Source organism: Ammospiza caudacuta, chromosome 17 (assembly GCF_027887145.1).
Source record: "Ammospiza caudacuta isolate bAmmCau1 chromosome 17, bAmmCau1.pri, whole genome shotgun sequence".
Taxonomy (NCBI): Eukaryota; Metazoa; Chordata; class Aves; order Passeriformes; family Passerellidae; genus Ammospiza; species Ammospiza caudacuta.
The window spans coordinates 16,629,403-16,650,933 of NC_080609.1; the positions used below are offsets into that span (position 1 = coordinate 16,629,403).

Sequence of the window (21,531 nt, forward strand, 5' to 3'; positions counted from 1 at the left end):
GGACCCTCCTGGCACATCCCCGAGGTCCCGAGGATGGATCCGGTCTGATCCTTCCAGCTCACGGCTCCTTCCTGGCCCTCAGCTCTGCACAAAGCTGTGCCAGAGGCTGACAGGCCTTGAAACCCTCCCAAGAGAGCAACACCATCAGCACGAGGTTGTTGGAACTCGCCAGCAGGCAGCCCCGAGCAGTTCCGTGGCTCTTGGAAAGCACAGAATGCCCGGGAGCCTGAACGGGAGCAGGAGGGCTCTGCAGCCCCAGGTGCTGCTCCGGGCACGGCAGGGGCAGGGGGGAGCAGGGCATCCCCCTGGAGGGGTGCAAAAGCTGATAAACCAGCTGTCAGTCTGTCTGTCTGTGCGTGTGGCACCCGGGGACAGTGCTTGGGTGAGGGGTGGCTTTGGCAGAGCAGGGGGAGCAGCTGCGCTGGATGGCCTGGGAGGGCTCTCGCAACATAAAAGGTTCCACGATCCTGGGAGCCCCTTTGCGGCAGGAGCAGGTTTCATGGGGGATATCCCAGGGAGCTCCAGGAGTGTCCATGGCCACCTTCCAGCGTGCACACCCATCTCTTGGTGAGCACACCCACCTCCAGATGTGCAGAGCAACATCCCAGTGTGCACACCCACCTCTCACCGTGCACACCCACCTCCAGATGTGCACACCCACCTCCAGATGTGCAGACCAACATCCCAGTGTGCACACCCACCTCCAGATGTGCACACCCACCTCCAGATGTGCACCCCCAGCTCTCACCGTGCCCATCCCTCTCCCAGCTGCCCGGACCCTCCTGGATCCCCCCGTTGTGCCCCTGGCACGGAGGGACAGCGTTCCACGGCCGCTGCTTGCGCCTGCGGGGGCTCCCGAGCTCTCTCCGTGCTTTGTGAGCATCCCCTCCGTGCAAAACCCACCCGTGTCCCTGTGTCCCCCTGTCCCCCCGCAGCCAGCGCCGAGTAGGTCCCGCCTGCCCGAGGCCGGAGCAAGGGCTCCGTGTCCCGCAGCCGCCGCCGCTCCGGGACACGATCACCGACCGGTGCATTATTTCATTATTTCGTTATTTACGGGAGACCTTACGACCCTCGGATCTCCGGGTTTTGGTATTTTTTTAAACCCCGCTGTAGAAAGTGAGGTATATTTTCACAAGTGTTCTCCGTTTATACAGCTTTAAGTGCCAGGTAGTGGGTAGCCTCGTGTTCCCAGAGGTCCGGGACAGGGCCACGCTCCCTCTGCTCCTCTCTCCCTTTTGGATGTTGCGCACTGCATTCCGTTGAGTTTTTTTCCTTTTTTTTAAAAAAATATGTCCGATATTTAAACCACCACAGGTTCTTTTGAAACTGTCCCGACAGAAGATGCTGTACATAGATTTTGCTACATGTTGTAACTTTCTGAAATAGTTAGGACTCCAATCCCTTTGGTATTTTTATGTGAATATTTTCAAAGAGCCAGAACTTCTGGTGATAAGATTTGATAAGGGGACGATGTATATTCCCAGTTCAGTCTCTACCCAATGCCTATGTGCTATTCCTGAAATAAAGCTACTGCCTTCTGCCTCCTGACTGCACAGACCTCTGTCTTCTGTCCAGAATTGCTGCTGGTGATGATGTCGGGGATTCTGCACCTTCTGCACTGTCGATCCTGGCTCTGACACCTGCAGGCTCTCACCTGGCTGGGGCTGGTGGGGAGAAGGCCCTTCCTGCCCCACAGCGTCCAGGCTGGAGGGACCAAAACGAGCAGCAAATTCTTAAAATAGCACGGATTTTTAACTGCAGCCTTCAGAAGAAAACATTTAGCGAGCTGTATGAGCCAGTGAATTGTTTCCCTCTGGAAAAGAATTCTTGGCCGAGGCTGAGTTCATGTCCAGGGGGGTTTATCTCCCGTGACACCGGGAGCAGACAGACGGGAGCAGCTCCCTATCAGGTGCTGAGCCTCAGGCGGTTCAGAGCAGCCCTGGGAGCCGCCCGGGGCTGGAGCAGCTCCGTGCAGAGCCACCCTCAGTGTCCCCGGCCGGGCACGTCACCTCCTGCCCTGGGGCACGCACTGACACCGCGGGAGCGGAGATGCGCTCCAGGGAGCGGGGAGGGTGGAGCTGCTGACCTCCGAGGGGCCCGAGCAACCCGAGCCACCCTGAGATTCCACTTGGGGCGCTCACACTGACTCCTCCTGCCCCCAGGGACCGGCCCAGCGCGGCTGCCACAGCTGCGGTGTGGGGCTGAGCCCGTGGAGCAGCAGGGATGGTGTCCCAGAGCCCCATTCCTGAGCCCGTGGAGCAGCAGGGATGGTGTCCCAGAGCCCCATTCCTGAGCCCGTGGAGCAGCAGGGATGGTGTCCCAGAGCCCCATTCCTGAGCCCGTGGAGCAGCAGGAATAATGCCCAGAGCCCCATAAGCCAGCAGGAATAATGCCCACAGCCCCATTCCTGAGCCCATAAAGCAGCAGGAACAATGCCCAGAGCCCCATTCCCCACATCCCAGGCTGAGCCCATAAACCATCAGGAATGGTGTCCTAGGGCCCCATCCCCACGTCCCACACAGCATCCACACCATTCCCTGCACACCCCCCTCTCCTGGGCTCTGGTAAGTTTTCTGCAGCCACGAGGTCATTCCTGCCCAGATCCAGCACCTTTGAGCCTCACTCGGGGTTCCTGGGTCAGCCCTGCCCTCGGGATCATCCTCACAGGAAAGCCTGGCCCTGGGAAGGAAACCCCAGCCCGGGCAGGGCAGGGATCACAGCCCTGGCTGCTCCTGCTCCTTGGGTGCCACTTCCATCCCCTGACAAATGCTGGGAAATGGTGTCCCTGGAAATCCCAGCTTCCATTCCACACCTCAGGGGATTTGGGGATTTCGTCCTTTTGTGCAAGAAAGAGGGGAAATGAGCAGCTTGAGCACAGCCAGGGTGCATCACAGCTGGGCACGTTTGTGCCAGGCAAAGTGGAACCACCTGGGAACTTCCCTATAAGTACCTCAACTGTGGCTTGAAGGGCCACGACCTGTAATTGCTCTCCAGGTGCCATGAAAGATGCCAAGGGACAGAGAAGGAGCTCAGCTTCAGGCTGGGAGGGTGGTAAGTCAGGGGGAAAGGTGGCACAGACTGGCAGGCAGCACAGGACACCCAGTGCTGCATTTGCAGGCCTTGAGGATCAACCTTCAGGAAAATTTGGGGTTTCCAAATCATAGCAGATTAAATGAATGCCTCTCCAATTGCAAGATTCAAAGAGTTACAGTTGTGTTCATCAGAGCTGTGACTGGGAAACAATGAGATAGACATGTGAAATTATATGGAATTATCAAGTTTGCACTAGAAGGGACTTTGAAGATCATCCACTCTTAACACCTGCCATGGCAGGGACACCTTCCCCTGTCCCAGGCTGCTCCAAGCCCTGTCCAGCCTGGCCTTGGACATTCCCAGGGATGGAGCAGCCACAGTTTCTCCTGTGCCAGGGCCTCCCCACCTCACAGGGAAGAGTTTATTCCCAATATCCCAGCTAACCCTGCCCTGGCAGGTTCCAATGCCCTCAGTGGGTCACCTGCAGTGAAATCCCTGCTGGTAACTTCAAGGCTGGGACAAGGATTGGGCTTGTGAGGGCACAGTGCCCATTCTCCATCCACCCTGCAGGCTCGTGGCTCACCTGCCCTGCCCAGCAGTGCTGCTGGGATCTGGGCACCCCAATTCTGGGATTTATGAGCTGCTCCTGCCACAGTCACTGTGCTGTGAGATTCAGCATCACTCTGTGTGTGTTTTGGCCCTGATGGTTTGTCAGGGATTTCAGGCAGATGATGCTGAAGACAAACCTCCAGCCTGCTGCCAGAGAGGGACTCGGTTCTGGATTAACCTCCAGCCTCAGCAGAGTGCCACAAACCCCAGCCCACGGCCGGATCCTGCGCCCTGCGAGGCTCAGGCACAAACACGGACACAGGACAGGCTGTCAGCTCCTCCCTGTGCCACGGGCTGTCAGCTCCAGAGGACATCAGCCCCGATTTTTTATTGTTCTGTGTGCCTCGCATAGAGCACAGATTGCTTAAGAGAATGGCACTCCGTGGAGTTTGACCCGGGAGCCCTGATAGTGAAAATAATGCACTTCTCACCAGAGCCACGGGAGACCAAAAGAGTAACTTCGGTCAATTAGTTTAACTTTGACTATAAATATTCCTTCTCATCCCTTGTGACCCTGTTAACAGCTCCGCTGGCAAACCCCGATTCTCTGGCAATATTTAAGCTGCCTGTCAGTTGGCAGAGCCCTGCTGGTGCCCGGCGCGGGGAGCAGAATAAGACCCGGCTGAGCGCAGTAAGTTCCCTTTCAGTTCTACCTCGAGTCGGGAGCTCGGCGGGGTTCGGGGAGCTCAGCCGGGCCGCCGCGGGCCCCGGCGGGCCGTGCTGGCCGCAGGAGGTGCGTGGAGCTGGGGATGCTTTAGAATCCCCCCGAGGCGGCACCGGAGCCTTGGGGCCACGTGTGCTGCGCTGCGGTGATACAGCAGCGCTTCATTCCCATGCCGCGGCCGTCCCCGCGCACAATCTCTGGCGAGGAAAGCGCCGCCGCCGGTGCCAGGCACCGGGGGACAGCGGGCCGTGAGCGGAATGCGCAACGCGGGCAAAATTTCCACTGGGCCGCGGCCGAGCCGCGATCCGGGAGCCCGCGGCGGGGCGGGAGGGTCCGGGAGGAGCCGGAGCGGCACCTGCGGCTGCCCGGGAGCGTCCCGGCTGCGGGGCATCTGCCATCCCTGCTGTGCCCCTGCCCTCCCTCCCTGCGGGGCATCTGCCATCCCTGCGGGGCATCTGCCCTCCCTCCCTGCGGGGCATCTGCCATCCCTGCGGGGCATCTGCCCTCCCTCCCTGCGGGGCATCCGCCCTCCCTGACTGTGCCCCCGGCATGGCAGGGGCTGCAGGGCTGTCCCCCTGTCTGACACCTCTGGGAGGGACAGACAGAACTGTCCCCCTGTCCGACCCCTCTGGAAGGACAGACGGACACAGCTGCTCCTGTGTGCACACCTCCGGGAGGGACAGGCAGAGCTCTCCCCTGTCCGGCGCCTCTGGGAGGGACAGACAGTCACGGCTGTCCCCCTGTCCGACGCCTCCGGAAGGACAGACAGCCGCAGCCCCGGGCTCAGCCCCGCTCTCCCCTCGCTGTGCGCGGCTCCGCAGCTCCGGCCCGGCCGCGCTGTGACCCCAGGCGGACCCGGGGCTCCCCGCGGGTCCCTCCCGGCCCAGGGCATTCCCGATGCTGGCGTTCTGTGGCATTCTGTGGCCCTGCTCCGCGGGCCCGCGGTGGAGTGTCCCGGGCTGGAAGGGGAGCTGGAGGTGTGGGGCAGGGTGAGCAGCTTCCCAGGCTGCCATACCAAACGCTGTTTGTCCTTTCCTAGTCAGGGGCTGGGCGTGCCAGTAAAAACTCAGCGGCAGCCAAGACACATTGGCCTCAGAGAGGTGAGAGAGCAGCCCTGCCAGGAGGGATGGGACCCACGGGGATCCAGGGGCTCACAAAGAATGGAAAAGGCTCTGCTGAGTGTCCCCAGGGCCAGCCTCAACCAGATCAGAGCTCCCTAGCAGCCTGGGACTGGTGCTGGAGGCTGCAGGGCCGGGATGCAGCTCCCAGCTGTGGGAAGGAGGTGCTGGGGTGGTTCCTGCCCTGGGAACTCCTTATTTATTGAGCTTTGGTAAAGAGATGAGCCCAGGGGTGCTGCAGGACACAGGGCAGCCCTTGCTCTCCTGCATCCTCCATCTCCTGCATCCTCCATCTCCTCCCTGTGTGCTCTCCTGGCTCACCCCCTGGCAGCCCTGTGGTGCCACCAGGGCAGGACCGTGGCCAGTCACGCTCTAGGCAAGTCCCCAGGTCCCAGGTGAGCCGAGGGCAGGCCCGGCTCAGCCCCACACCTGGACACAGGTGCTGTGGGGCCCGTGGGACAGGAGGCTGCCCCGGGCTGCCTTTGCTGCCCTGGGCTCAGAGGCAGAACCCGTCTGACCGCTCGTGATCCCAGCGTCCGTGCCGGCTGTCCCGGAGCCCTCGCCACACCTCCCCAGCCCGCTGGCAGGGACAGCCTATAAGTGTCCCCTGACAAGCGCAGAGAGGCCAAAGGAGCCGGCCAGACTGCAGGAAGGGAGCAGCACACACCTGGCCCAGGTGTGCAGTGACATTGGGGCTGGCCTGGCTGCGGGGCTGCGACTGCTCCTCCTGGGGACCCTCCTCGGCCAGCAGGGTAAGGAACACCCCAAACCTGCCCTGGGCAGGGTGAGAAAGAGGAACACCCCAAACCTGCCCTGGGCAGGGTGAGAAAGAGGAACACCCCAAACCTGCCCTGGGCAGGGTGAGAGGAACACCCCAAACGTGCTCTGGGCAGGGTGAGAAAGAGGAACACCCCAAACCTGCCCTGGGCAGGGTGAGAGGAACACCCCAAACCTGCCCTGGGCAGGGTGAGAGGAACACCCCAAACCTGCTCTGGGCAGGGTGAGAAAGAGGAACACCCCAATCCTGCCCTGGGCAGCCCCCAGGGCTCCTTGGGCACCAGCTGTGGCCATTGCTGAGCCAGGGACTGCCCAGGTGGCCTTGGCTGCCTCTCACCTCCTGTCCTGCTCTCAAAGTGTGCCTGAGCTGAGGCAAGGAGGCAACAGGGAGGAACTGCATTAATGCAAACACCTGACCAACCTCCCAGGGGATGCTCCAGGGAGCCCTTCCAGGGATCCCCCAGTGCTGCCACACCTCAATCAGGCATTTCTGGAGGGGAAAATGTGTTTTTGTATTCCTTGGTTGATGTCTCTCTTCCTGACAAGGAGCAGGGGATAGTTTCTAGTTCAGGAGGGACCCAAGTGCTCTGCACAGCTCCTGCTGTGGCAAAGGAGGAAAATGCCAGCACTGCTGGGGCTGCTCATGTGCCCCCACTCTCTGCTGCCTTGTGAGGGACACGTTTGTGGCAGCAGCTCCTCACTGGGGCCAGTCCTGCCCTGCTGCCACCCTGGCTGTAACCCCAGCTCTGCTCCTTCCTTCTGCCTGCTCCAGCTGCTCTCACCTTTTCTCTAATGCCCCCATTTCTCAGAAAACCAACAGGAGATGCAGCAGACCAGCTGGCAGCATCTCCCCATCACAGCAAGGGACTCCTGGATGGGGCAGATGCAGGGACAGCAGCCTGCCCCAGAGCCCTGGCAGCAGCAGCTCAGCACCCAGAGCTCCTCAAACCAGCCCCACCTGCCCGGGGCTCTCCCTGGCCACCCTCCCGTCCCTCCACAGGCGTGTGCAGCAGGCCAGGCCGTGCCCAGCAGCCATGGAGCCCAGCAGCGTGCCCCCAGCCTCGGTGACCCCCTCGTGGGACGTGTTCCCCCAGCAGACCCTGGAGCCCGTGGACATCGCTGTGCTCGTGCTCTATTTCCTCTTCGTGCTGGCCGTGGGGCTCTGGGTGAGCAGACACCCCCAGAACTCCCTGGGTGTCCTGTGTGCTGAAAATGGGGCTGCTCTGGCTGGGATTGGGCTGCTTCCCACTGCACTCAACAGCTGCAGGGGGCAGTTTGCAGGTCCTTGTCCTCTCCCCAGCCCGGGACGTGCCCTCACTGTCCCTGGGGAGTGCCCAGGCCTGTGCTAGCCAAGGTTTGAGAGCCCTGGTGAGGAAGAGGCTGTCTGAGCACAAACCACTGCTAACAATGATGTTTTGTTCATCCAGGAAGGAACTGCTGTCCTATAAATCACCTGTGCTTGTCCACACGGGTCCTGACAGCAGATTCCTTAGATTATTAGCATTGTCTATATATAATTAGGGCAGAAGGGCATCCTTTGGCGTGGCTTTTGTGGCAGCCTGGCTGTCAGGAGGCAGAGAGGGGAATAGCTGCTCCCTTTGGATGTGGTGCACAGCTCAGAGCATGGCATGGATCATCTCCGTGGATCTCATGGATCATTGCATGGGGAAGGGGAGCCCATGAGCCACACGTGCACTGCCCAGCATTCCTCCTGAGCGCTCCTGACACCCAGAACTCTGCAGTTCTTGCCCCAAACTGCTTTCCTTCCTTTCTGACCTGGTGGGATGGAGTTTGGTTACCCAGAACATTCCATCAGGGTGTGAGGTGATGGAGAACTGCCTGGGGCTCAGGGCACTCAGGAGGAATGCTGGGCATTGCACATGGACACATTGCAAGTGTCCCTCGGGAAAGCTTTCTGTGCAGCTGGGGGCACTCAGGGGCTGTGCTGGGCAGCCCTGGGAGTGCCCTGAGCCCGTGCCCCCCTGTGTGCCCGCAGTCCATGTGGAAGACGCAGCGCAGCACCATCAAGGGCTATTTCCTCGCCGGGGGACAGATGGTCTGGTGGCCTGTGAGTACCCTGTGCCCCTGGGTGTGACCGTGCTCACAGGGGTTGTCAGATGAGGGAGAGATGAGAATGCTGACTCTGTATTTCAGAAGGCTTGATTTATTATTTTATGATATAGATATATATTACATTAAAACTATACTAAAAGAATAGAAAAGTTCTCATCAGAAGGCTGGCTAAGAATAGAAATTAATTAATAAGAAAGGTTTGTGGCTCGGGCAGAGAGAGAGCCAGCTGACTGTGATTGGCCATTAATTACAAACAACCCCATGAGACCAATCCCAGATGCACCTGTTGCATTCCACAGCAGCAGATAATCAATGTTTGCATTTTGTTCCTGAGGCTTTCAGCTTCTCAGCAGGAAAAATCCCAAGAAAAGGATTTTCATAGAAAGATGTCTGCGACAGTGGGGCACTGCCCCCCACTTCTGCTGGGGCACTGCCCATGCCTCCAAACAGCAATAAACAGCCAAAAGTTACTCCTGTGCTTTCCCAGCTTCAAGTTGGCTTTTCCCCCTGGATTTGAGACTGCAAGGCGAGGCCAAGCCCAATGTCCCACAAAGCCTGGCTGCTTCTGGAGATTTCCACGATTCCCTGGGGTCCCCAGCATGGACACAGCTCTGTGCTGAGCCTGGGCTGTCTCATCTGGGCTGGGCTGCTCCCTCAGCAGTGCTGGTGCCAGAACCTGACATTCGTACCTGTTCCCCTCACCTTTTCTGCTCACCCACAAGAACTGAATGCTTTGCAAGCAGGATGGTCCCAAGCAGAAGTGGGCAGTGAATGGTGAGCGAGGCTGCAGAGAGGTGCCCAGGCCACTGAAGCTGTAGGGAGAAGAAGGTGGCAGAGGCTGCCGAGGATTCCACGTCCTGCGCAGCCAGGAGCGGGGACAGCTCCCTGTGCCCCCGTGCCAGGGCCACAGCTGGTTTCTCCCTTTGCCCAGGTGGGTGCATCCCTGTTTGCCAGCAACGTGGGCAGCGGGCACTTCATCGGCCTGGCGGGCTCGGGAGCTGCCTCGGGCATTGCAGCCACAGCCTACGAGTGGAACGTGAGTGGGCACGGGGCTGGACAGGGCATTCCACCCACCCTGCCCTGCCTTGCCCTGCCCTGCCCTCCCTGCGGGCTCAGCCTGCTCCTGCTGCAGGGCTGGCAGTCCCCAGCTGTGGGACACTGCCCCAGCCAGCCTGGAACCCCTCTGACCCTTCGCTTCCCTCCCTGGCAGGGCATGTTCTGCGTGCTGGTGCTGGCCTGGCTCTTCCTGCCCATCTACATCGCCTCGGGGGTACGTGGGGATGGATGGAGGGATGGATGGAGGGATGGATGGATGGATGGATGGATGGATGGATGGATGGATGGATGGATGGATGGATGGATGGATGGGCTCCCTCCACTGCTCCTGGCACTGCTCCCCTGGCCCAGCTGCGGTGGCAGAGTTGCTGGCAGGGGGCTCAGGCTGCCCCCAGCCCCTGGCAATGAGCAAAGACCCCTCCACGCACTGACCATGGGAATGGACACTCAAGGTTGTTGTGCAGCATCCCAGCAGAGCCAAACCCCAGCCCAGGGCAGCCCCCAGGGCCCTCCTGCTCCTGCCCCACTGCAAACACCCCCAGAGCCCCCTGGGGAGCCCCTGGCAGCTCTGGGAGTACCCCAGGGACTGTCCCCCATTCCCTCACTCCCTGTCCCTCTGCAGGTTACCACCATGCCGGAGTATCTGCAGAGGCGCTTTGGAGGCAAAAGGATTCAGATATTCCTGGCCATCCTCTACCTGTTCATCTACATCTTCACCAAAATATCTGTAAGTAGGAAAGAAAAAGAAAAAGAAAAAGGGAAATGGATTGGGTTGAATTCAATTTGGAAATGTGTGCTGAGCAGTGAGGCTGAGAAAGGCAAGGAGTGGCTGTGCCTGGCTGAGCAGAGAAGGGTTTGTGATCAAAACACCCAAGGAAGACAGACTGTATTTTAAGGAGTGGCTTCTCTTTTTGGCTCGACCAGCACCTGAATGCCTGTGACAGCAGGAGGGACAGCTCGTGTCAGTGCCCTGAGCAATAGTCCATGGACAGGTGGGGCTCTGAGGGTGGATGTGGTGGCTGTTAGATTTTGCACCCCTGGCAGCTCCCCCAGCTTCTCCCCTTTGCTCATTTATTGCCTGTGCAGACACAGGTGCTGTTATGGCAGGATGGAGGAGCTGGGACAGGCTTGGAGGAGAAGTCTTCATTCCTTTATTGCACCTGTTTGAATAAATAACTGAATGAAGCCTTGCACAACAGCCTGGTGGCTGTTCATTAACTGCCAGCCAGGGCACGGATCCGTGGAGCACACAGATCCCTGCTGGGGTATTTCCTGTCCTGGGGGGGAACACGGCGTCTGACCCTGCCTCTGAGCCTCCCAAAACCTCTGGCAGAGCCTGGGAGTGCAGGGCACAGGGAATGGCTGCCCAGGGCCAGAGGGCAGGGCTGGGTGGGGAACTGGGCAGGAATTCTGCCTGGGAGGGATGCAGAGCAGCTGTGGTGCCCCTGGATCCCTGGCAGTGCCCCAGGCCAGGCTGGGAGCAGCCTGGGAGGTGTCCCTGCCGTGGCAGGGTGGGAATGGGATGGGATTTAAGGTCCCTTCCACCCAAAGCGCTGCAGGGTTGTGTGGAGTGGATGTGAGTGCTGGGTTCAGATGGCAGCGATGGGGAAGGTGCCCAGCTTCTCCTCTGGATCAAATTGAATGACTCCATTTCCACCTGCTGGGATGTCTGAGTGCAGCTCCTGTGCTCGGGGTGTTTTACCCCTGCCTGCCATCCCTGGGCCTGTGCTGGAGCTCTCCTGTCCCATTTGCAGGTGCTGCAGAGCAGGTTGGGCAGGGCTGGCCCGCCCTGGGGACATTGTGCTGCTGATCCCCCTGTCCCCATGGCAGCAGCAGGGACAGTTCTGGGGGGCTGGGGAGGGGGGTCTGCAGGGCACATTCCCCAGGCCCTGCCCAGCTCCCCCACCCTGGCCTTGGGGATGGAGAGAAGCTCACCCCGCTCTGTCCCAGGGCTGGGCACGTCCCCTCTCGTGGCGCCCCTGCCATCCCCTGGCTGTCACTGCTGGGAGCAGCAGGAGTGACAAACGGCTGAGGAGGGGTCCTGGGGCTGCTGTGTCACCGTGCTCACAGGGGTCTGAGGATGAGGGAAGAGACGAGAATCTGACTCCATGTTTCAGAAGGCTGATTTATTATTTTATGATATATATTATATTAAAACTCTACTAAAAGAATAGAAGAAAGGATTTCATCAGAAGGCTAGCCAAGAATAGAATAGGAAAGAATGATAACAAAGGTTTGTGTCTTGGACAGAGATCTGAGCCAGCTGACTGTGATTGGCCATTAATTAGAAACAACCACACAAGACCAATCCCAGATGCACCTGTTGCATTCCACAGCAGCAGATAATCAATGTTTGCATTTTGTTCCTGAGGCTTCCAGCTTCTCAGGAGGAAAAATCCCAAGGAAAGGATTTTTCATAAAAGATGTCTGTGACACTGCTGTGGGGTCCTGAGGCTGCTGTGGGAGTAGGAGCTGGGGCTGGGGCCATGAACAAACCAGGCTGGTCCCAGGAGAGAGGGGGTCAATGTGCACTGGGAGGGGCTGGGGGTGCTGTCCCCACAGTGTGTCACTGTCACTCTGCTGTCCCTGCAGGTGGACATGTACGCCGGGGCCCTGTTCATCCAGCAGGCCCTGCACTGGGACCTGTACATCGCCGTGGCCGGGCTGCTGGCCATCACTGCTGTGTACACCGTGTCTGGTGGGTGCTGGGGACGCTCCTCACCTGACCCTGCCCCTGCCCCGGACCCTGCACTGACCCTGTCCCTTCCCCTGTCCTGTCCTGCCCATCCTTCTGAGGCATTCAATGTCCCAGGCCAGGCTGGACAGGGCTGGGAGCAGCCTGGTGCAATGGAAGGTGTCCCTGGGACAGTGAAGGTGTCCCTGCCATGGCAGAGGTGGCACTGGATGGGATTTAGGGTCCCTTCCCACCCAGCCATCCCAGGACTCCATGGCTCATGCCATGCACCATGTCCAGCCTGGTTTTGCCATGAGTGTGGACATTGGGGTGGGAAGGCAAAAGGAAATTCACCTTTTTATAACAAATTTCCATATGATGGTAAGTGAAGGCTCCTCAGAGGCTGCTCCAGGTGGGTGCAGGTGTGCTGTGCCCCAAGGAGAAGCCGTGCAGGGCATTGCCAGGGTACATTTCCCCTGTTTCCCCGGAGGTGAGAGGGATTTGCAGCACAATGAGCCGTGTAATGCACAAAGACTCCGGGCTTGGATGCCCTTTCAGGGCTTAGGAGTGGCCAAATGGAAAACAGCCACACAGACAAATAAAGGTTATTCCTTTCCCACTGCTCACCCCCAGTGATGTAAAATCACAATCCCCTTTTTTCCCTCCGCCTTTTCCAGCTTGGGCTTTGTTTTAGAATTTTCCATGGATTTCCCGTAGAATTACTCCTGCTTTTGGCTTCTAGTGACACAATGGTGACTCACAATGAGTCAGATGCTAAGGAATTCCAAAGGGCCGCTGGCCAAAGCTGCCCCAGCATGGACAGAACCCCCAGCCAGGTTCAGTTTGGGGCTCAGTTTGTGCTCAGGAGCCTGTGCAGGGTGTGAGGTGCTGGGGCAGGACAAACCCAGCTCACCCAGCGTGTCCCTGTGCCCTGCAGGTGGCCTGGCAGCTGTGATCTACACGGATGCCCTGCAGACCCTCATCATGCTCATCGGGGCCGTGTCCCTCATGGTCTTCAGTGAGTGCTTCCCTGGGCCTTTGTCACTTGCACTGCGACAGAAACCTCACCGAGTTCAATACTGGGGAGAAATCCTTCTCTGGGAGGGTGGGAGCCCTGGCACAGGTGCCCAGAGCAGCTGTGGCTGCCCCTGCATCCCTGGCAGTGCCCAAGGCCAGGCTGGACACTGGGGCTGGGGGCACCTGGGGCAGTGGGAGGTGTCCCTGCCATGGCAGGGGTGGGATGAGATGGGATTTAGGGTCCTTCCCAACCCAAACCATGGCAGAATCCTGTGATTCCATAGCAGGGGCAGCACCCGTGAGTGTCTGCCCTTCCCCAGCGCAGAGGGAGAATCAAGAGCTGCTGGTTTTCAAGGAATGCTCCTGGAGCATCCCCCGCAGTGACCCAGAGGCTGCAATCAGAGTCCCGACCTGCGGGGATGCACTAACAGCTTCTCGTGGCCCGTTCCAGGTTTCATTGAAGTCGGTGGCCTGGAAGGTTTGCAGGCAAAGTACTTTGGTGCCATCCCCAGCATCCGGCAGGAGAACAGCAGCTGTGGGCTGCCCAGGGCAGACGCTTTCCACATCTTCAGAGACCCCGTCAGCTCGGACCTGCCCTGGCCAGGGGTCCTGGTGGGAATGACCATCCCCTCCCTGTGGTACTGGTGCACAGACCAGGTGGGTCCCTGCCTGCTCCTGGGCCTGGGCGGGTCCCATTGCAAACCTGGGGGATGCCACCTCACCTGGAGTGATTTTATGATTTTCTGATTTCACCTGATACTGATTTTCATCAGTAAAATCCTATTTTACCATCAGCAAAATCAGATGGTTAAGTCCCAAAGAAGGAAATCTTGATATGCACAAGTAAATATTAGTAATCATCTCCATGGAAAAAGGGGTAAGAACGTGTTTGTGTGTTAATCCTTGTCTATAAAGAAGTCTTTGGTTTGTTTGCTTTTTAACTTGATCCTTTGTTCCTTGTGAGCCACCTGTGAGTTTCTCCTCTCACCTTTGCCGGGTCTGGCTCCCATCCCTCCATCAGAGCCCCAAAACCCCTCCTGCTGCTCCAGCTGTGCTTTCCTGCTCTCTCATTTAACTCTGCCCACTCCAGCCCTGCCCTGCTCCTGGGCCAGGCTCCTCCACAGGGCCAGGGAAGGGCCCAGAGCAGGAAAATGGAAACCCCTGGGCATGGGTAGGCGAGGTCAGGCCCTGCAGCTGGGCTGGAAGGGCACAGAGCAGGAAAATGGAAACCCCTGGGCATGGGTAGGCGAGGTCAGGCCCTGCAGCTGGGCTGGAAGGGCACAGAGCAGTGCCCGTGTCTCTGCAAGGAGCCAGCATCCAGAGCAAGGGCTGCAGAGCACGGCCAAGCCCTGTGATCACCCTCTGAGCCCTGCAGAGTTCACTGGAGATCAAAGCCGGGGTGATCCATCCCAGGCAGCCCCTGCTGCTGGCGGCCAACCACAGCCATTCCTTCGTTCCTAGGTCATTGTTCAGAGGTCCCTCGCTGCCAAAAACCTCTCCCACGCCAAAGGAGGCTCCTTGATGACCTCCTACTTGAAGATTTTGCCCCTCTTTATGATGGTAATGCCAGGCATGATCAGCCGGGTTCTGTTCCCAGGTAAGTGCTGAGGGAGGGATCTCAGCGATCTCCCCCTGCCTGAGGCTGTGCCAGCTGCACAGGGCTGAGGAAGCCTTTCCTCAGTCAGATGAGGGGTTCCAATGCACCAGCGTGAGGAAATGTCCTTCCTAAACGTCCAGTCAGGAGCTGGATGGTGCCAGAGCAGCCCCAGCCCTCGCTGAGCTGAGCCAGCCCAGGGTCGCTGGCTGGGAGCCCCCAGGCTCTCAGTATTTCCCTTTGAAAGAACATTTTACAGCATTCAGAGAGGAGCCAGCTCAGAGACACTGTGCACTGCTGCCTCTCACTGCCCACTGCTTCTTCCAGACCTGGTGGCTTGCGCAGACCCAGAAATTTGCCAAAAAATCTGCGGCAACCCCTCTGGCTGTTCTGACATTGCTTATCCCAAGCTGGTGCTGGAGCTGCTGCCTGTGGGTAAGAGCCCGGGGATGGTTCTGCCATGGTGGGGTTGGCACCTGGGAGAGGGGCTCAGAGAGGCAAAGAGCCTGGGGCTGTCATTTAGAGGGGTTTGTGTGGGATGGACCTCCCATTGCCATTTTGGAGCTAAACCAGGTCTAAAAGTCTGTTCTACCCACAGAAGACCCCAAGGCTGCCCTGCACTGGAGCCTCTGAAGGTTCCTCAGGGTGGCTCTGCCTCTCCTCGTTCCAGGGCTCAGGGGCCTGATGATGTCCGTGATGATTGCAGCCCTCATGTCCTCCCTGACCTCCATCTTCAACAGCTCCAGCACCATCTTCACCATGGACCTCTGGAAGCACCTCCGGCCCCGCTGCTCCGAGTGGGAGCTGATGGTCGTGGGCAGGTGGGCACAGCTGGGAGGGCTGGGCAGAGCCTGGTGCCAGGCACAGCTGGATGGGCTATGATTTATTATTTTATTATATATATTATATTTTATTAAAGAATGCTATTCTAAAACTATACTAAAGAAAGAGAAAGGATACATCAGAAGGCTTAAGAATGATAATGAAAGACTGTGACTGACTCTTCAGAGTCCAACACAGTTGATGGTGATTGGTCATTAATTAAAACAATTCACATGGAACCAATCAAAGATGCACCTGTTGTTAAACGATCTCCAGCCCACATTCCCAAGCATTCAGATAATTATTGGAGGCCTCTCAGCTTCCCAGGAGACAATCCTGGGCCCAGAGGGTTTTTCAGACAATCTCGTGGTGGCAGGGCCGGATCTCACAGGCAGGCCCTGTGTGTCCCGCAGGGTGTTTGTGCTGCTGCTGACCGTGGTGTCCATCCTGTGGATCCCCCTGGTGCAGGCTGGCCAGGGGGGGCAGCTCTTCATCTACATCCAGTCCATCAGCTCCTACCTGCAGCCGCCCGTGGCCGTGGTCTTCATCCTGGGCTGCTTCTGGAGGAGAGCCAACGAGAAGGTAGGGGCTGTGCAGGCCCTGCAGCCCTGCTGGGGACTGCTCCGACACTGAATCCCCTCCTTGCCTCCCCAGGGCGCGTTCTGGGGGCTGCTGCTGGGGCTGCTGCTGGGCGGGGTGCGCCTGGTGCTGGATTTCATCTACCCCGAGCCGCAGTGCGGGCAGCCCGACACCCGGCCCGGCGTGGTCAGGCACATGCACTACCTCTACTTCTCCATGGTGCTGGGGGCCACCACCAGCCTCACCGTGCTCCTGGTCAGCCTGGCCACCGAGCCCCCGGCCCCCGAACAGGTGGGTGTGTGTCCTGTGTGTTCCCCCAGCCCTAAAAGCTTTCCTGGGTTATGGGCCACCTTTGTGTTCCCTTAGCCCTAAATGCCTTCCTGGGTTATGGGCCCTCTGTGTTCCCTCAGCCCTAAAAGCTTTCCTGGGTTATGGGCCCTCTGTGTTCCCTCAGCCCTAAATGCTTTCCTGGGTTATGGGCCACCTTTGTGTTCCCTTGGCCCCCAATGCCTTCCTGGGTTATGGGCCCTCTGTGCTCCCTCAGCCCCCTTGATGCCAGCAGTGCTGAGCAGCCCCCCTGATGCCCCCTTGATGCCACAGATCAGCCGGCTGACCTGGTTCACCCGTGGGGATGCCCCGGCCATGCAGGAGGCAGCAGCAGCAGCAGCAGCCGGGCCCGGCCCCACCAAGGAGCAGCTGGAGCTGAGCCCCACTCCTGAGAGCGGCCCCGACCCCAGCAAAGGTCAGTGAGCACAGCCCCAGGCATCCCTAACAGCCTGCAGGACAGGGAACATTAAAGCTCTTTCCTCTGGAGCTCTGGAGCTGCAGGGTGTGCTGAAAGAATCACAGAATTAAAGAATACAGAATGTGCTGAGCCAGAGGGACCCCCAGGATCACCCAGTGCACCCCTGTCCCTGCACAGATCCAAACCCTGGGCATCCCTGGAGTGGTGTCCAAACCCTCCCAGAGCTCGGTGGGGCCATGCCCATTCCCTGGGCAGCCTGGGCAGTGCCAGCACCCTCTGGGGGAAGAACCTTTCCCTGAAATCCAACCGAAACATCCCCAGCCCAGCTCCAGTGCTGCCCCTGTCCCAGAGCAGAGCTGGGAGCTGCTCCTGAGGAGGAGCTGCAGGGCACAGTGAGCTCTGACCTCCATCTCCTCTTGCCCAGGGCCAAAAAGCTTTACCTGACACTGTACCTAGGCAGGAGTTCAGTTTCATTTCCAGCTCTCAATGGCATTACCGAGGAACTGGGTGGGATACAGAGCCATGGCCACTATCCCAGGCTGGTGCTGTGGCACCTGCTGCCAGAACTGGCTGGAAAAGGAGAGGATGGAGGAAGACACAATAACGTTGATGAAATTCCCTCTCTGTTTTCCAGTGGTGTTCTGTGATCAGCTCTAGCAGCAGGGAGAGCCCTGAGCCCTGGGCTGAGGTCTTGGCAGACCAGTGAGGGAGGATGTGCCTGTTTTAAAGCCTGTGCCTGTCAGGATTGGGCACAGCCATGTGCAGAGCTGCCCGTGCATTGATTGCAGCCTGGATTCCCATGTCCTGTTTTTGCTAGGATTCCCATGCCCTGTTTGTGCCAGGCTCAGCCCTGTTTGTGTGTCAGCTTTGCTGCTGTCCCTTTGATCTGTGCCAGGCTACAGTGAGTTAATGAGTTATGGTGCAGCTCCCCTGCTGCTGGGCAGCCTCACACTGTTGGACATGAGCGTTACCTTCCAGCATTAATGAATGAGGCATGGGCAGTGCAGGATGGACCTGGGGGCACCAGGCACCTACAGCTCGGGTTTTAGCTTTGGGTTATCATTACCACGGCTGCTGGAAGAGCAGAACCTGAGCTCAGAGCTGCAGGGAGCACAGACCCGGTGCTGCAGGGGTGCCAGTGCAGTGCTCAGTGAAACCAGGGGTGTGTTTGTGCCCCAAGCCCTGCACAGCAGCACCAGGCACTGCTGGCTCATCCCCCATCTCCTGTTGCAGGTGCAGCCGAGGCCAAGGGCAGCTCCAAGCTGCTGAGCACCGTGCTGTGGCTCTGTGGCATGGAACGCAGGCAGGAGGGGGCTGAGCCCCTGCCCAGGGCTGAGCCCCTGCCCGTGGTGTCCCTGGAGGAGGAGCCCCTGGTGAAGCACATCCTGAACATCAACCTGCTGCTCTGTGTGTGTGCTGGGATCTTCCTCTGGGCCTACTTTGCATAGCCAGGGGATGCCAGGCACACACACCATCTAATCCTAACTGGTGTAAATATTAATGATTAGCGGAGGGTTAATGTAATTCTTAATGCTTTCTAAATTTTATTTCTTTATTTAAGACGTTTTAAAGACATAATATTTTCTTTATTTCTAATGGGGGCCTGGCTGTGCCTGGGCAGAGCGCTTGGCACTGGCACTGCCAGACCCCACCTGGCACCAACCAGCTGAGGAAGGTTGGTTTGGTTATTTTAAATATTTAATTTTGCTCTTTGGCCTTAGAGCACTGCCTGGAATTCAGGAAGCCTGGAATCTCTTCCTGTTTATGCCTTGATAACCAGCTACGACCCCTTGAGTCCCCCTCTGGTTCAGCTCCTCTGGCCTTGGGGGACAGCCGTGACACCTCGAGTGCCCAGAGCAGAGCCCAGGGCTGTTCTCTGTGCTCTGCTGTGCCTCTGGCTCAGCTGTGCCCGTTCAGCTCCTTCCCTGTGTGCACTGAGTGCTCATGGACCTGTCTGGGAGCTCTGGCTGAGGCACCACCACTGACACTCCAATGGCAGCACCAGCATGGAAACCGCACCACAGCTGCTGCCGGGGGCACCTGAAGGACCTAAACCTGTGAAATGCTGCTGGAAACCCTGGGGGAGGGAGGCACTGACACTTTGGGGGATAAACATCAAAATCAGTCACAGGACTGGAGTCTGTGGCTTTCCAAACTGAATTTAAAGATTTGCTACAGGGCTGGTGTGGTAACAAAGGAGGGTCTCACAGTGCTCCCACTGAGGTCCTTAAGGCAAAACCAAGCTGAGCAGCCAGTGACTCCAAGCTACACAGTGCAGGGGATCACTGTGACCTTCAGGACCCAGTGGAAGCAACAAAACTAGAATAAAGATGCCTTAAGTTGACAAAAAACAATCTTTAATTTTATAAATGTTCACTCAACTTCTGAATCCAAACAGCTGTTTCAAAGTTCTTTCAAAATTCAACCGTTTTCAACAAAAGCACAAACCCCATTTCCACGGTTTCCTCGTGAAACAGTTGCCAGTTGCACATGAACAAAGCAGGTTAATACAAATAACTATGAAATCAGGGTAAGTACTGCTCCTACGTAGCAATGAAATGATTAAAGAGACAGAAGTTCCTCCTACAGCACGACAGTCCTTCAAGGCACTGGATGCATCCACAGTTCCACAGGTGACTGAGAACCAGCAGTCACCACCAGCACTGGGGCAGGGTTTGGTTCATGGCTTGAGGGGAGTCTGCAGCAAATCCGGGAGGGAACGTCCCTTGGGAGAGAGATGTCCCTTGGAGGCAGCTCCTGGGACGGGCTAAGAACTACAAAGAACCTCTAACGGCGCCGTGAGAAGGATTATTTCCCTAATACAGACATGCACTTTAAATAACTAACGTTCTGCTTCTTATTCTTTTGGAATTTCTGCTCATACCACCTGTATCAGCACTGACCACGCTTCCTAGGCGAGCTCCTGCAGGAATTCATTCCTTCCATCCAAGAGTTTGAAAACCGTTGTCCAGACCCAGATCATTAAACTTCTTCTGAGGGCGAAACCCGGCCAAAGGCTGGGCTCCATTTGCTGAGAGGTCTCCTCCAAGCAGGGCCAGCCTGGAGCCGAGTGCCAGAGGCCCCATGCCAGCTGTGCCCAGCTGTGCCCGCTGCCAGAAGAAGCCTTTCCCTGGTAGGTCTGGGGTTCCCAGGAGCTGGAAGGCGGCGCCGCAGCGCGGTCACAGCGCCGTGCTCTCCGTGTCATTGTCAATGTCCAGCAGCAGGTGGGTGTGCAGCTCTCTGCCCAGCTCTGCAGGAGGCTCGGGAGGAGGGTTTGCAAGTGGCTCTGGAATACTGCAATTAGAGTCTGCACAAAAAGGGAACAGCAAGTTTAGCCTGGGCCAGCTCACTGAGTCGGGGCTTCCTGGGCATCTCCTTGGGCAGAGAAGGGAAAGCAAAGATCAATGAGGGCTCTGGGGACAGAGCTGGCCCCTTGGGCACACAGGGCTGGGCCCGGCTGAACAGCTCAGACTGCTCCTCCCACACACCCTGGGCACAGGAACACAAACCCCCTTCTTCCTGTAGGAGGGAGGAGACCGAGCTGATTTAGGATCAGACTCCCCAATGCCCCTGGAGAGCTACTCTGGACTTTCATGTCAAAACACCCAGCAAAATAATCTGGCACCTAAATAACCCACCAGGGAACACCACCTGTGACTCTGGAAAGCAACAGGAACAAGGATGGTGTCAGAAGGAGGCAGAAGTTATTTACACCAAGTGCAGATCAAACCCGTCTCCTGTGTGAACAGGGAGCCATGGTCTTTGCCTCTTCTGAAGAAAGGAGGATTTTATTCAAGATGTCAAAAAAAGGACCACAAAATGCTGCATCTCTGGTGACTGACTGCCCTGGCAGCTTGAATTACCAGACCAGAAAAATCCCCAGCAGCTCAAAAAAGGGTAACTGAAAATCTTGTCAGGATTTTGGAAAGCTGATTTATAACGTGCCATGACATCCCTTACTGCAGTCCAGCAGCTGCTCCACATGGGAAGTAATTTAGATCACTTAGATCAACAAAAAATCCAAATAAATGCCTTATTTTCAAGCACAGGAGGTGCAGACAGGTGTCCTAGAGAGACTGGGACTCATAACTCTACGTGAAACCCTGAAGTTAACCCAGCAGTTACTGCAGAACAGCTCAAGCTGAGCTAAATGAATGACCTGGAGAAGGGGAAGCAGCCCCTGAGTGCAGCCTGCCCTGCTCCTGAGCCCCCCAGGCTGCAGGGATTTGGGATCCTGCACAGAGCAGCTGCAGTCCCACCCTGCTCTGGCACTGAGCAGGAGCTGCAGCCACGGAACCCCAGAAGGGTCTGGGCTGGAAGGGACCCTAAATCCCACCCCACCCTACCCTCTGCCTGGGCAGGGACGCTGCCAGCAGCCTGGGGCAGCCACTCTGGAGGCTGTGACACGGGAGGAGCACCGGTGGCACAGGACAGGGAGCGACATGGGTACAGCAGGAGCCTCTGCACGGACACAGCAGCTCTGGGTGTGTGCACAGACACAGCACAGGGGACAGTGGCCAGAGACAGCAGGAGCTTCACATTCTGCTCTCCAGGGCTTAGTGGGTTAATGCAGCAGGGGCAGCCCTGTCTGGCCATGCCAGGGACACACACAGCAGGGCACTGGGGGTTAGTAGTTAGCACACACATCATTAGCAATTAGCAATTAGCAACAGTGGCGGCCAATCAGGGGCCTTTTCCTTACCATTGCACTTGCCAATACAGTTCCTACTGAATGCTGGTCAAACATCTGGATTATTTAATAAAACCTTT

The 21,531-nt window shown here is 57.8% G+C and overlaps 2 protein-coding genes across 3 annotated transcripts in view; one reads left to right on the forward strand and one right to left on the reverse strand.

The window, feature by feature from the left end:
- The first annotated feature begins 7,235 nt into the window (after positions 1-7,235).
- Positions 7,236-18,209, forward strand: SLC5A11 (solute carrier family 5 member 11). The gene is made up of 16 exons (XM_058815707.1): positions 7,236-7,367; positions 8,198-8,269; positions 9,206-9,310; positions 9,485-9,544; positions 9,953-10,057; positions 11,923-12,028; positions 12,942-13,022; positions 13,473-13,678; positions 14,483-14,618; positions 14,943-15,050; positions 15,286-15,436; positions 15,851-16,019; positions 16,092-16,307; positions 16,617-16,667; positions 17,396-17,463; positions 17,942-18,209. The coding sequence occupies exons 1-16, from the start codon at positions 7,236-7,238 to the stop codon at positions 18,207-18,209; spliced, it is 2,034 nt and encodes a 677-aa protein (XP_058671690.1).
- An 892-nt stretch (positions 18,210-19,101) lies between these two features.
- ARHGAP17 (Rho GTPase activating protein 17) overlaps positions 19,102-21,531 on the reverse strand; it is a 40,391-nt gene continuing 37,961 nt past the window's right edge. For both annotated transcript variants that reach the window (XM_058815720.1, XM_058815718.1), the window contains one exon: positions 19,102-20,068. In XM_058815720.1, coding sequence (XP_058671703.1) covers positions 19,941-20,068 — 128 coding nt within the window. In that variant the 3' untranslated portion in view covers positions 19,102-19,940. The remainder of the gene's footprint in view (positions 20,069-21,531) is intronic.

Bases quoted from the DNA above. Each gene is read 5' to 3' on its own strand.
- SLC5A11 (XM_058815707.1), top strand. From the start codon at position 7,236: ATGGAGCCCAGCAGCGTGCCCCCAGCCTCGGTGACCCCCTCGTGGGAC. The intron at 13,679-14,482 runs GTGGGTCCCTGC...CTTCGTTCCTAG, and splicing joins GGTACTGGTGCACAGACCAG to GTCATTGTTCAGAGGTCCCT. The intron at 16,308-16,616 runs GTGGGTGTGTGT...TTGATGCCACAG, and splicing joins AGCCCCCGGCCCCCGAACAG to ATCAGCCGGCTGACCTGGTT.